The sequence below is a fragment of the Prunus dulcis genome, unplaced genomic scaffold, assembly GCF_902201215.1.
Source record: "Prunus dulcis unplaced genomic scaffold, ALMONDv2, whole genome shotgun sequence".
NCBI classification, from domain to species: domain Eukaryota; kingdom Viridiplantae; phylum Streptophyta; class Magnoliopsida; order Rosales; family Rosaceae; genus Prunus; species Prunus dulcis.
Genome location: NW_023010437.1, coordinates 1 through 15,400, shown reverse-complemented (window position 1 = coordinate 15,400; position 15,400 = coordinate 1). Strand labels below are relative to the sequence as shown.

Genomic DNA, 15,400 nt, shown 5'->3' with positions numbered 1-15,400 from the left:
CTATTCCTTTCTCAACCAACTCCCAAATCCCATGAGATTTGAAAATGGTTTTCATCCTTATGCTCCAGAACTCATAGTTCTCACCATTGAAGATCGGAGCTCGCAGCTCACCACCTCCAGATCCTGCCATGTTAGACACAGATCTCCAAAAAAGCAAGTTCGTCAGAAATCGCAGCTCACTTCCTTCACATATTCAAACGCCCAGCTAAACAATCAAACCTGGCTCTCTGATACCATGTTAGAATTCATCAGACTATGATATGTCATTCTTAACTTTTGGATTATTGATAGATGGAGCTCATGTAGGAAGAGAAAACACAGAGAGAAAACTTGGAGAAGAAGAAGATGAGAATGACTGAGTCTGTTATCTCACTTAGTCATGCACAAGCTGTGCATGACAATATAACCATTAGGAATAGTTATTCTCTTTTACATCATCCAATCTAACCATTGATTAAACTATCCTATGAGATAGCTACACCTGGCACAATTCTACTACAACTAAGAATACATCTCAGCTGTCCATTGGACTGTGATCCAAAGGTTCACAATTAAACAACAAATATACTCAGCTAAAACACTTATACTTTAACATTTTGAATATCCCCAAGTGGCTGGCTTTATTTGTTTCTTGTTAAGTAAGTTCTCCCTTTCCTGTTTGATTGCTCCTTTTGGAGCTTTTGTTTCCTTGTTTTTTGGGTTGCCCTTTTGGTACCCAGAAAAGAAAAATAAATATTGAAGCACTAATACCAAGCAACAGCAACAGACATGAAGATAGTCAAAAGATTTGTTGCAAGCTTGCATTCATCCCTAATACAAAATGTCCAAAATATTTTTCCCAAGGGGAAACCTTTAATTCTTTTTATAAATTTTCTTTAACAAAAAATTAATCCATTATTTATACATATATAGTTACAGCACCAGAACATGAACAGATTAATCTCCTTCACTTCCACAAATAGAAGAAGTTCATAAACTAAGAGTGGAGATAAAATATCAACCAGGTATGGCCACTAATGTATAATCCAATCTTTATTACTTATCTCCATGTGATTTGAATGAAGAGGCAGCATATCTGGCTGAGAAGCTTCGTTGAGAAGAGTCCTCATTCATTTTGTCCCAAGAACCATCATCAAAGTTCTTTTCATAGCTCACACGATCATACCGATAACCGCCCTGATTTCCGACATTTCTCTGCCTTGTGGTTGCCTGTCGTCCGAGTTCTCTTATCCATGGAAGCTTCAACTTTAGACGTCCCCAGCAAGAAAATAAACCTTCCTTTTTATCACTAGGAGGTGGAATTCTATCCATGACTTGTTCTTTTACAGTCACAAGTTCCTGCTTAGTTTTTAAGTCATAAAAGAATTGTAGACTCCCAAAAAGCTGTAGGGTCTCCTCTCCCCGTCTCTGTCTCTCTTTCCCTTTTTCTATTTTTTAAGGATTTTTAGTGTGTGGTAGCTAGAGAAGATGGTGAGCGATCAAAAGGAATAAGGTCTTTGTGTTTTCCAGGGAAAGAAGAAAGTGGTACCAAGAAACTAATTTTGAAGAAGAAAATGAGAAGTGGGAAAGTGAAGGAACAATTTATCTGGCTATATGATTTTAGGAATTTGTTCTGCCAAAGAGAATCTTTGTTCATATGATGATATGACAGTTTGGCAATGACCTGTGTGATTTATATGGTTGAAGGAACAAACATTAAAAAAAAAAAAAAAATTGTCATGGAGAAGGTAACCGAAAGAATATAATTTCTCTTATCATAAGTGCATGCGTAGTAGTGTATATATAGGAGTAAATTTTCGGCGTGACAGTCTACCCATATTATAGCACGTATATTTATTTATCAAAACAATACTACTATATTCTAAATCTACGACACATGAATCATGTCGTTTAATCATATTTTAACACGTAGATTAATATCACCACGTGGTAAGGTTTAATGCTTGAATCATGTTAATGCTTGGAGCCGTTCGATTGGTAAGGTTTAAGCATGCATAAGCATTGATGTTTGGACGGTTCCAATAGCATCGATGCTTAAGAAATTTTTAGACTTTGGCCTTATCAGTATCAGAAAAAACAAGTTTCTGAGTAGGAAATACTTTAATGCTTCTGAATAAATAAAAGAGAATTTATGTTCTTCTACTTAGGCTCATCTGAACCTCTTTTAAATAGGGTTTTGTATGGCAATATGTCATTTGTCCTTTTATTTGATGGCGACTAATGATGTATGAGTTTTGAAATTTTATTGATAGAATATCCTATGTATATAAAAAAAATTGCGTATAATTTAGTCCCATGGATAAACTACTCAGCTTCATATCATTTGGTCCTGTCATTTCATTCTTGGTGCAGATTGGTTTCAAGATGTGTGAGTGAGAAGGCTCATAAAACCTTTCCAGTTTTCAGGCCAGCTAATCCGCTTAATCTTGTTCCAGCCACCAGACGATTTCAAGGCCTCTAGCCCTTTTAATTACCTCATTCTTGCCAATGGTTCTACCAAACTTTTGGACTTAATACATACATTATAAGCAAAAGATTATTAGTCAGAGTTCAACTCCCATCGTTGTCAAAAGCACATATTATGAAAGTTAGAAAGCTTAAGTCCTCGCCACGGTAAGAGTTTGACTCTCGTCATCACCTTGCCTCTCCAGGTGTCAGTTTTCATTGACCAAAAGATGATTAGTAACTACAATTTTTCATCGCCCCAGCTGCATTGGAGGTTGACACTACGCAGTAACGTCACCGCAAAGTGAACGCATCAAATGTCACCTTCGCTCATCAAACATACGTGACATTAACCTAATGTTGCCAGAGCATGTCACGTATCTGCAATATTGTATGGATGATCAGCACCCTAGAAAAGATAACATGGCCTAGGGCAAATGGAAACCACCCCAATTCAGGTAGATGTCAATGACCAGGTAAACTAAGTAGTTTAGTTGACAGATCCATATGAACTACTCGGCAGCTCTTCATATCGCTTTTAACTTTTCTGTCTGAAGTAAATCGCCCAATAAGAGCTACTCACAATCAGTCTGCCAATGCTTCACATAACAAGAAGTTAAATAGTCAGAAACTACGCATCAGCTGATTTCTCATACTGTCAATAGCATGACCAATTTGAGCAACATGGAGCAGGGTTTGTAACACAAGCTGACCGAATTTTTGTTTGGCTTCAATTATTTATGTCTTCGGGCAAAATAACAATATAACAGAAGAAAAATGCTAATTCAATGCCATGGGGTTTGTTAAAACAATCACGGTCACCAACACTCTGACTTTAACAAGAGAAAAAATATAATAAAAAGCATCCCAGTATTATGAAAGCATTAGAGATAACTATCACACTATTGCAAGCTACCATAATGAAGGAAACATGAATATTTATATAAAACTGTGATAGTGGACGCTACTGGAGAGACAACCAAGTGTTCATCAGTAGTACAAGAATCAGATCAAACAAATGTGAGGACAAGGTTATATGGCATCTAACAAAATTGATTTTGGATTCCACTCCTCATGGCAGAAAAAGAGTGAGAATTGGACATTGGGAAGTCATTAAAATGGGAAATGATGCTGACGAAATCCAAAGGCATAATTTAACAATAACCTACCATCCAAGAGCAAAAGATGAATTGTGTATAAGGCTACATCCTGACTGCCACCTGTTCAGCAGAACTTTTCTTCACAACCCCTCTACAGCACAGTTCGTTCAATAACTCCAACGCCTCTTTTGCTAAGCCTTCATAAGCTATGCCTTCAATGAGAATGGTGTATGTTGCTTCAGTGGGTTTACATCCCTTTGATACCATATAAGCCAGGAAATCGATTGCACGACCAGTTTGCTTAGCCTTGCAAAGCCCCAACATGACGGAGTTGAAAGTAATTGCATTGGGCTTGATACCCGAATCTTCCAAATCATGGACAAACTTAATTGCTTCATCAACCTTTCCTTCTCTACTAAGCCCTCCCACAAGAGAAGAATAAGTAATTATGTCAGGCTTTAGACCCTTTTTGCGCATCTCATCCAAAAGCTCTATGGCACGTTCTGTTTTTCCCACCTTTGAGAGCCCATCAATTACTGTATTGTACGTGATTAGAACAGGAGAGCAACCCTTGCTACTTAGTTGATTGAGTATCCCAACTGCGTTATCAACCTTTCCATCTTTGCACAAGGCTGTGAGCAAAGTATTGTAGGTCACAATGTCGGGATAACAGCCCCGAGATACCATTATATCCAAATACTCAATTGCCCTATCCATCTTCTTTTCCTTGCAAAATCCATGAAGCAATGGGTTGTAACTCAAGGAATTTGGAGTACAACCGTGCTTAGGCATCTTCTCCAAAATGTCAATTGCTCGACCCAATAAACCCTTCCGGCACAAGAAGTTAATCAAAATATTGAAAGTAACAACACTAGGAGAGCAGCCTCTGTGAACCATGTCAGCTAATAGTTTCTCAGCATCCATCCACCTCCCAGTACTACACATGCTACGCAAAATAATATTGTGGGTAATGACGTTTGGTTGGCAATCAGATGATGGCATTTCATTCAAGAATCTGATTGCTTCATCCAACCTCCCTTCCTTGCAAATACCATTGATAAGAACATTATAAGTTACCACATCAGGCTTGCATCCTTTGCTCCTCATTTCATCCAAAAGCTTCATAGCCTGCTCAACCCCATATTCCTTACAAGTTGCTTCAATCAGTATGGTATATGTAATGACATCCGGATAACACTCCCTTTGCAACTGCCGATCAAGAACTTCCATCGCTTGTGTCAATTTCCCACTATCACACAAAGTACGCAGGATTGTATTATAAGTGACAACATCTGGAGAAACACTCATCCGGTCTAAAACCCTTAAAGCATTATCAATCTCACCAGCTTTGCAGTACCCACTAATCAAAACGTTGTAAGTTATAACATCAAGAATAGCCCCGGACTCTTCTAGAATGTTCATAATCCGTGTCGCCTTCCTTGTCTTTCCACTCTTACAAAACCCACGGATTAAACTCGTGCACGCAATATTATCCGGAATATCGCCACGAAAAACCATGGTCTCAAGAAACTTAAATCCCTCTTCCAATTCCCCATTTCTAACCAGTCTACGGAGCTGATTGTTACTCTCAAATTCCTCAAAACCATTCGAAGAATCCATTTTATTCAAACTCCCATGTGGGGTATTTTCAACATTTTGCAACCTACCATTGGAACTAAGCGTTTCAACCTTCGACGCAACAAGTACAGGCTTTCGCCTATGTTTCTGGTAACCATCATGTATTCTACATTGAATGCTATCAGACAGAACAAGAAACCGAGTTCTGCAGCCAACAAAGACCCTCACAGAACTGGGTGTGGTGGGACCAACCTTATCACTAACCCTACCCCCAAAAGTACCACTCTTTCTTGTACTGTTCCTATGAACTCTGTGAAATGAGCAAAACCCATCAGGGGTTTGCTTTAAAGGTACCACCATATCCATAACTTCACTTCCTAGTGTACAGAAACCAAAACCCAACACTTAAAATCTCATGCTTAAACGAAAATATAGCAAAGAGGGTAAAAACAAAAACAGATTGCAGACTTGGGTTGGGTGTTTGTAACAGAGAGAAATGATTATAGAGCAGAAGAGATAGAGCTAGAGAGAACAAGCTTACCCCGAGCGTGTTTCCTTCTTTTTTTAAAGTTGAATAAAAGCTATCAAAAGGAAGAACAGGTATCACATAAGAGAAAGCAGAGAGGCTTGAAGACTGAAGAGGCGGTGGTGGGTGACAATGTTCCGCCGTTTTGCTTATCCGTTTTCTGTCGTTTTCTCGCTTCTGCAAATGCAGGGTACATAGTGGAAGGGGCCTCGTACTTTGAAACGTTGAAACTGGGAGGCAAATGAACAGGAGTCCTCAAAGGCAGGCCTGATAATATTTCACATGGCCCAAGTAAGGCTTAGCCCAAACTGAAGGTTTCTAGGGCTTTCTCATCCTTTGGGCCTTGGGCATTAAAGATTTAATTGAAAAACACCCCTCTAAAGAATTACACAATTTCGATCGAAAAAAAACGAATACACAATTTGATAAATAAAAAATAATACTTACACAAATGACAATTTTAAAAATTTAAAAAAAAAAAATTTTGATAGCAATGGGCTTGTTGCTTAAGTAGTTCAAAAGAGCATTACTACTACACCCGAAGTCCTAAATTTGCTTGTACAAAAGAAAAAAAAAAAAAAAAAGACTTTCATGTTAGAGCAGATGAATAGAAGACTTTCATGCTCAAGTGACAACCCATTTGATTCACAGAATGGATGGACTCCTTGGTAACGAAGTTGTCATGCTCATTCTATGGCATGTGAATAGAAGACTTGCATTCCATTATTTGGGAATTCTTGGAAAATGAAAACAAGGAATTTTTTTTCACTTCCACATTTAGTTTATGCAATAATAAAATATGTTTGTTTTACAATAATACCCTCCACATTGCATATTTAAAAGAGATATTTAGTGATATACCCATTTCTAGCACTAATATTATAAATAAACCCTACACAATTGAATTCCTATAAACAAACCCAAAAAAAACCCAAAAAATGATATCTAGCCTTATTGAATTTAATATTGATTATTAAATTACTTTGATGCCTTATTGAGTGCTTTGGGTATTTTTATGAGATTTTGGGGTTGGGCTTGTTTTAAGAAATTGATGGCAGTTTTGTAATTTATAAGAAGTTAAAAGGTTTTTTGTTATGTTGTAAATGGGCTTTGGGTGTGTTTCTAAAGTCCATTTTATATAGGGTATTTTTATAATTTCGGCCCCCATATTGGGTATAATAGTGAATCTCCCTATTTAAAAGTGGGGGTTCAAATTTAATACAAGGGTAATTTAGAAACAAAAATTGCATGAAATTTAGTAATTGCTACGAAACTATCAATTAAAGTAACAGGAAACCAAACACATTCTTCTCACCTCTCGTTTGTTAATCAAGCTTCTTCTTCTTCTTCTTTTTATTATTAAAAAAAAAAAAAAATCTTTTATGTGTTCATATGAACACACATTATATTTTCACGAATTTTTATTTTAAAATGGTTTACTAAGCAAGAACAATGTTTATCTAACAAAAGTAATCACATAACTAAAAATAATAAGTGTAACATTAAAGGTCCATATGCTTCCTCCAAAGTTTGGACCATCGAAATAATGTTGAAATGGACTTCAAATTTATTTAATTAATGTTACACAGGTGTGTCACTACACGATTTAGGGGCATTTTTCTTCCGGCAGCTGTAAATTGGATGGGCTGTCGTAAATGGCAGATTGATGAAATTGTCTCATTTGTCTGAGTTCAAAAATCAAGCCCTAAAAATGTTTCGAAAGGGCAGTAGAGCCTTATGAAGCATCTTGGTTACCTTCACTAACCAAAACAACAGCAACTTACAAATAAATTTTCTAGCTTGGCATGAGAAGCTTGTGGCATGGGAGCAAAATTGTCATGAGTTTACTGAAGAGAAAACTAAGTGTTCCTAGGGGAAAGATGGGGTATTAAGGTAGGAGAGAAAGGAATTTGCAAAGAGGTTTGGTTGAGCATGAGGAAAAAGAGAGAAAATGGTGGCTTGAGTGTTTTTTCGGCAGCTTGACAGAGACTCTGTCAAGTGTTAGAACAGCTTGCCAATAGGGAAAACTAAGGGAAAATGATGGGCTGAGCACGAAATTGTTGGGTTTTGGGAGTAAGAGAGGAAGCTTTCTCTCTGATGTGGTTGATGCTTGTCGGGTAGAAGAGGCCTCTTTTATAGCCGCTGGAAGCTGACATTTTCCAAGAAACCCTAATGGTTTCTATCCAATTTTGCCAAGTCTTTCCCTTCCTTTCTCCCCTCATTCTTTTAATCATCCTATTTTGGTGAAATCTACTTTGCTCTTTTGCACAAAATCAGGGATTTTGGGAGCTCAAGGTCCCTTTTTTCGCAGCTGCCCTGGTGAAGAATTCCTATTTTCAATCATCCCCCTTCCTTTCTTTCCTTCCTCCTTCCATGGACAAGTCTGACAAGGGAAAGAATTAGGTATGTATGCTGGTTCAAAGGGTGATTTGCTCAAGTATCCCTTAGTTTTTGGATGTTTTTGCTTGAAACTTGTTCCCTCCCGTGTGTTGGAGATTCCAGCAGTCTACAGATGTGAATGACTTTTGGTTTTTGTCATGATTTTGTCTCCAGCCATGTGCTGGAGACTTTAAGATATTTTGTTGGTCACTTGGGTCATTCTTTAAGGTAATTGGCTAATTCACTAAAAGGATGGGCCAACTTCCCAAAGTGATGGGCCCTTTTTTTCTAAGGTAATGGGCTATTTTCCCTTTCATGCTTATCCACATATTTGGGCCTAAAAAATAGGCTTGGGTTCTGAGGCTCCCAAGCAATCCGGGACCTCCATTTCTTGGTCCATCAATGGGCTCATGACAACTTATTACCATTCATGCCACAACCCACTCAAGCAAGCTCCGGGCATTCTAGTGGCTTTGGCCCACTTAGGCTTATAGCGTAGCGTGTAGCTTATTTGTTTGGCGTGGCATGTGTGCAAGCATATATGACGAATTTGCGCATGCCTAAATCGAGTTTCTTCTCAATAAGGTATCGCATTGGGCCGAACCGTAGATTTTTTGAGTCTCAACACACGATCCACAAAATTTTCAGTAGAAAAATGTAAAAATACAAATAAAAAAATAAGACACACGTTAAACCTTAATTATATAGCTAGCGATTTAATTTGCTTAAATTCAATATCCTTTATATAGTTGGTGGTCTAATTTTGTAGATGCCTGTCTCTGTTCAAAGCTCCTTTTAGGAAGCTATAAGAAGCCTCTCAACACAAGGCGTAACAACTATTCGAATACCATTCACCAATGGAAAATGTATATATATATAAAGATTTATTTCAATTTAGAAAAAGATATTCCAAAGGATACAACTTGCAACCTTTTCAACATCCAGAACATCAAGCTTGTCAAATAAGGTCAGAACCTGCACAGCACTTAAGGTATATGGTATATGTGGGTCATGCCCAGTGTATAAACAAAGCTGTATCATCATTGTCTCTACAACTCAAAATCACCAACAAAGTACAAACCCGAGCTGGTCATCTCGAGCAAAAAGTAATCATATAACTAACAAAAATATTTGTAGCATTTCAAAAAATAATGCCATAAAATGCTCGGTACTCCTTATGATATTTAAAGCCTCGTATGCCTGCTCTCAAAGTTTCAACGATTGAAATAATGTGGAAAATAAATTTTAAAAATTTAAAATTGATGTCACAGGCATGCCGCTACACGATCCACGAAACTTTCAGTTGAAAAATGAAAAGTACAAATTCAGAAATAAGACGCGCCTTAAAACCTAACTTATAACCTTTGGAGTATGTGTATTGCGACACATCAAATTTCAATTAGCAAAGCCAAAAAAAAACATGATACGCCCAATATCAGATTACAAGTTGGAATTGTGCAGCTCAAATATCTTTGTCCTTTAGCAATACTTTAATAGGAGAAATACGGACATATGACTGGACGAATAACTACGATGCCGACACGTGTCCACGACAGGTGGGTGGGACTTTGTCTTTTTTGTACCTTTTATGCGTTTGTTTAGAATTTTCGCTTCCGGATGCTTCGAAACACCAATACAAAATTAAAAAATCCTATTAGATGGGATTTTCAGGGAACTGATCGCGAGGGTAGCGGGTGCGTGTCAGGGTTTTATTCGCCCACGCAGGCATATTTATAATACCATGGTTTTCGTGTGGTCGTAGGTGATTTCCGTAGATGCTGTTGCTGTCCCAACACGTGTTCCGAGTCTCGGGACTACAACAAGTTCTTATTATGGGCGCAGTTGGGTTGCCTACACCGTCTACCGAGTGGTTTTGCAAACGGCTCATAAATAGCTGCAGCTCGCCGAGTCGACATGGAGTCATTTTCTATGTCTTGTTTTCTTTTTCTCTCTAATTCCCAATTTTAATATCACAACTTAAAAACTATGCTGAATTCCTACATACATATTCTGAAAAGGGTTTTGTCTGAGCAAAAATTAAAAATTTATGAAAAGGATTTTCTGCGGTTTTTTCCCCTAAATTATTTTGCTATTGTCAATTTACCCTCTAATTAATTTTTTCGATAAATTAAGTACTCAAATTTTTTAAAAATAACGAATTTAGGGCCTACATTTAGATTTTTAAGGATTCTATTAAATTAAAGGTAAATTTGTAACGTTGCAGAAAATTAAAATTATACCTTATTAAAATATCAAATAATAGTATTAAAAAGTTTATACAAAATCTTAAAAATAGAAAAGAAAAAACGCCACCCCCATTAGCCATCCCAACACCTCTATTCTCAATTTTTTTTAAAACCCATAAGAACTTACTAGTTCTTTGACACATACTCACGCATGTGTCAATTGGTTTTATTTTTTATTTTATTTTTTATTTTTAGAATTAAGAAAATATAACATGGGTAGTTATGTTCCATAAAAGTAGGACATATTATATGATTTTATTTTTAATTTTTAATTATAAAAAAATATGAATTTACCATATTATCCTCATTTAATTACTAATTTAAAATTTTAATGTTTGAATTAACCAAGGGCATTTTCTGGTATTTTGAATGTTTCATCATTCCCTGCCTTTTGCTTTCTATATTTATATAAGTATTCTCCCAAATGCTATCATAAACGCTTATAATTGTCAAAAGGGGCTAAACGCTTTTGTTTGGTAAAAAGAGTTTTTAGCCATTTAAAAAACAATCCCAAATATAAAGAGAACTTTAATGAAAAATTAGGCGAATTTACATGTCACGACTAGTTAACTTAACGAGTGGCTAACGGGTCCACCCCTTTTCAATATGACTCGTTTAGCATCAACCCAAATACTTAATTTTTTTTTTTTTTGGGTGCAAATTTGTGTTGCGTTAACGGGTACAATATTGTCAGGTCTAATTCTTATCAAATATTTGCAAAAAAAAGGTTCGTAATGTATCCTTTGTCATAAAAGAAAAACAATAATGCGTTGAATGAAATACTATCATAAAAAAAACCATATAGAGCCCCAAATATAAGTCCCTCATTGTGGGAAAGATATCTTTAGGGTCTAAAATAGTCTACCAAAGCTCTAAATAGCTCTCTAACCACTATATTTTTACAATCCTATTTAGAGGCTATAATTAGGGATGCCCCAATAATGTATCCTTCTACCGTCATGTCGAGCGGCAATCGAGTTGCGCAATGTTGTATCCATCCGCGTCTTATCACTTTTGTTTTTGTTTCTTTTTGTATTGATTCATAAAAGGAAAACAAGTTGTAATCTGATGCCTACGCACGCATCAGACTTCAAGCCTGGCTGAGGAGCTGCTTGTTTTTGGCCAAAGCAGCAGCCAGCGAGCGACCAAATTATATGTCTCAGGTTTCGAAAAAACCCGACTTGGGGGAGAATCCGAAACCCTAGATTTTCTTCTTCTCCCTTCCACCATTATTTAATTAATTTCATTAATTTAATGGAGAATCAGCAAATGGAAGAAAAAGAGGAGAGCCTGGATAGATCGATGACGTGTTATATCTAGTGGGGGCATCGCAGCCTCTCTCTCTTCCTCCATAGCCCCCACCAAACTCTGCATAGCCCCCACCATCTCTCTCAGTCCTCCCCCACATCATTTCCCCTTTCGTTTTTTTATTCTTTTCCTTCTCAGATATTTTCTCTCTCTCTACTTCTCTCTCTCTCTAAATTCTCTCATGAGCTTCTTTCTTCTTCGTCAGGCATACGCTCTCTACCTTGTCTCCTCCACCATTGAACCAGATCTCCTCATCTTCATCTCTTCCCTCAGTTCGTCTCCGCTTCTTCTATGGACGCCACCGACCTTGAAATTTCCTCTCATCCTTGCGTCTCTCAGGCTGCATTCTCCTTCTTTTGCTCTATTCTATTGCCTCTACGGCTTCCGAGCTCCCAATTTTGCTGCTTCAGGACGGAATATCCGTTTCGTCTTTGAGCTAACGGTTTGTTTGGCTGCCGAGAAAATTTTGAGAAATTATAAGCGTAAACGGAGATGGACATGGGAATCGTGTAATTATGGATTTATCGCATGCCCTACGCGGCTAAAAGTCGTAAGTGTCATGCTTTTCTTTCATTTCTGATGATTTCTAGCTCACCCAAATGTTGCATTGAGCTCTTTTTTCAGTACTTATATTGCAAAATTTGCAAATATATGGCCAGTGAGACTGGTTTGCAATTGTTCTTACAGTAGTTTATGTTTTTTGTTCTTGGAATGTTGATTTTCAGGATATAATGAAGTAAGGTGATTTTGTTTCCGAGACGCGTACTTGGGCTCTCAAATCAGGTACAAGCTACTACTTCTTGTCATGCCTTTATTTTGATTGAGATATTTTCATTCTATTCTTGCCGTAAATTGTACAGTACTCACTACAAATCGCTTTTAACTTGGCTGTCTCAGTACTGTTTTGATGACTTTCTAACTTTACTTTAAACTTTACCTTGTTAATTGCACACGCTTTTTTTTTCTTCTCATATCTATGTGAAATCCACGATATGTGTTCCGTATTTTTGTTCTAATTAGTTTTTTTTACTTTTAATTGGATGGTGTTTGTGGTTGATACATTATATTTCTGACAAATCAAACTCCAAAATTTCTGTTTTATTCATGATGTGCTTATACGTATGCATTAGTAGTATATAGAGTCTTGTACAAGCACCAAAGTAGCTTATATAGTATATTTGGGGTTAACCCATGACCAATTACAAGCCTCTTTGTAAATGGGTCAATGGAACAAGATGTGTTCCTTTGCCCTTCTTAGGCTATGTTATTGTTTGAATCTCACTACATCATTAAGTGTGTTTTTTCTGATGTAGTAGATTAAATTAAATTCATGTTTGGTACATTAGGAATGTACAATATGTACAATCGTATGTTTATACTACAATATGAACATACAACCGTTATTAATAGTTGTCAATGCGTTATGAACGTGCATTCATAATCTAGATTCTTGAATAATGTTATGGATGTATACTCTAAATGTGCGTTTCTTAATGAATATAGTTATTGGAATAGGCATATAATAAGCCCTTTTTTTGCCTTGACGACGCATGCGGCTTTTCATATTTCTTAATATAACTTTTCAGATAGTTGAAAGTGTATGTGATGTCTTTCACTTGGGAGAAGACTGATAATGATTAGTGACTTGAAAATGTGCTCATTTTTCTTCGTATGTGTTTGCATTGTACAAATGGTGGATTTTAGGGGTCAAAAAGTTTTTTAAGTTCAATTAAATTTTGGTTGGTGGTTATCAAGATATGGAGTGAAGCATGATAGTTTGTACAGATGGAAGGCAGGAAAAAAAAAAAATGGAGATGATTTTGGTAGTTAGTGTGCGGTTAGATAACAATCTTAACATAGTACAAGTTTATGGAAGTAGAGATGCAAACAAACTGAGTCGACCCCTTGTCAGTTTGTATTTACTATGTTCTTATTCCTTTTTATCGAGCTTGAATCAAGCTTATCTAGATTGGCATTCTAAAAATTGGCAAGCTTTACATTAATGAATGAACTTGTAAATTGAGTTATGCTAGAGCTTAAGCTTGACCTTTATCCTGACAAATGTAGACCTAATAATTATTAGTACCTAAAATATGAAACTATTCTTTTAAATTAAAAGCAATAAAAGTACTTAAATATGTATTTTTAAAATATACATTTCATTTCTTAAGGCCCCATTCAAGTGTTTATTGGAACATGATAACCAAAAAGACCTTTTATTCTTGTTCCAATATTTTTTTCATGTAGTACTATGAATTAAAATATGTTTAAAAAAAAAATCCTTTAAAAAAAGAGTAATACTACAGACACCAACTTACGGCACCAATTTTTGGACACCAATGATGTGGTGGTATGTCATTTGTTTTCATTCTGAGCCCACTATGAACCTTACTTATCCACAACAAATAAGAAATTGCCACATTAGTTGGTGTCTCAAATATTATTGTAAAAAAAAGAAAAAGAAAAACCCATAATTTTGAAGGAAAAAATAGCATTTTTAATAAATCATATGGCGGTAGTTTAGTCAAAAAAACACAAAAATTGCATTTCTAAGAAATGTGATGTGAAGGTGAAAATGTCCCATATTGGAAAACTAACAAACCTTAAAAGGGCTTATAAGGAGTTGGGTTACGTCCCCCATTGCCAATTGGTTTTGGGGTGGAACCCCAACTTCCTTCATGGTATCAGAGCGGTTTGCCCACGTGGGAAGCCCAACGGCCACACGTGCCCCGCATTACCCAATATGTGTTGTCCAAGTGTTAGGCTTGAAAATTCGCCACATGTGCGAGGGCATGTGAAAATCCTAAGGTATCCTCTAATAGTGCAAGCATAAGTAGACATTTGGATTCATAGATCTTACTTAAGTACCATATATTTTCCCAATGCATACATGATGGAGTCTTCAAGGTATCACAATCTCCCTTCCTTTAGGCCTTGGTCCCCTTACCAATATGGGAAACATACATAGAACATATATTAGTGGATGAGCCTATTTGATGTGGTATGCGCTCATTTACCTACTTATGAATCTATGCTACCTTTTAGCATTGGGGTACGATGCCCTTTCCGTCAATGGGAGGGTGCCTTCCTTACGCAGGCAATGGACTAGGTGGCTCTAATACTATCTAAGGCCTCCTAAGAAAGTAGTAGTTAAGTTAACATTTGGATTGATATGCCTATCTTAATCAACTTAGATCTTGGAAATGCATAGCCAATGTAGGATTCAGAGTATACACAAGGCTTCCTCCAAAGTATCCTAAGTCTCCTCAACAAATTGCCAATATACAATTTAGGGGTATCATAATCTCCTCTCCTCTAGGCCTTCGCATCGTCACAAAAAATGACCACATAATGGACAGGTATTTTCTATATGAGATGCAATCATTGGCCAGCCTACGAATCAATGATACCTAGTATCCCCTTGCCAGTTGTGAAAACTTTGGTTATTGGGACACAATTACTTGCTTTCCTTAACATCCACATTACCCCATAGAGCATGGGGGCATCATCCCTTCCCTCACTTGCAAGAGTCGTCATAATAACAATGAACCCTTGGTTGGAAATAGGCAATGGACGGGGTTGCTCCAATACATTTTGCAACAACCCAAAGCCTTCTCCAAAAGTTCTAGGTCAAGTTGACATTTGAATTCGCAGGCTTTGTTTGATACTTAAGTACTCTGGATTTCCTTATCACATTGCCAAGGTGGGATTCAAGGGTATCTTGTAACAACAACCCAGGGCCCTCCTCAAAAAGAGCTAGCCCAAGTTGACGTTTGGATTCATATCCCTTACTTAAATACCCTAGACTTCCCTAATGC

At 36.9% G+C, this 15,400-nt stretch overlaps 1 protein-coding gene across 3 annotated transcripts; it reads right to left on the bottom strand.

Annotated features, from left to right (window-relative positions):
• Positions 1 to 2,293: 2,293 nt before the first annotated feature.
• On the bottom strand, positions 2,294 to 5,651 carry LOC117613620 (pentatricopeptide repeat-containing protein At1g09900-like). Of its 3 annotated transcripts, XR_004583753.1 has the most exons (3): positions 3,615 to 5,651; positions 2,996 to 3,044; positions 2,294 to 2,942 (listed from the first exon to the last, which is right to left on the bottom strand). XR_004583753.1 is itself a non-coding variant. In XM_034342218.1 (2 exons), the coding sequence occupies exon 1, from the start codon at positions 5,487 to 5,489 to the stop codon at positions 3,648 to 3,650; it is 1,842 nt and encodes a 613-aa protein (XP_034198109.1). In that variant the 5' UTR covers positions 5,490 to 5,651; the 3' UTR covers positions 2,294 to 3,044; positions 3,615 to 3,647. The 3 variants fall into 3 exon arrangements, 2 of the variants coding, with proteins under 2 accessions (XP_034198109.1, XP_034198110.1); XM_034342218.1 differs by having other exon boundaries at positions 2,294 to 3,044; XM_034342219.1 differs by lacking the exon at positions 2,996 to 3,044 and having other exon boundaries at positions 2,295 to 2,826.
• Between the last annotated feature and the right edge of the window lie 9,749 nt (positions 5,652 to 15,400).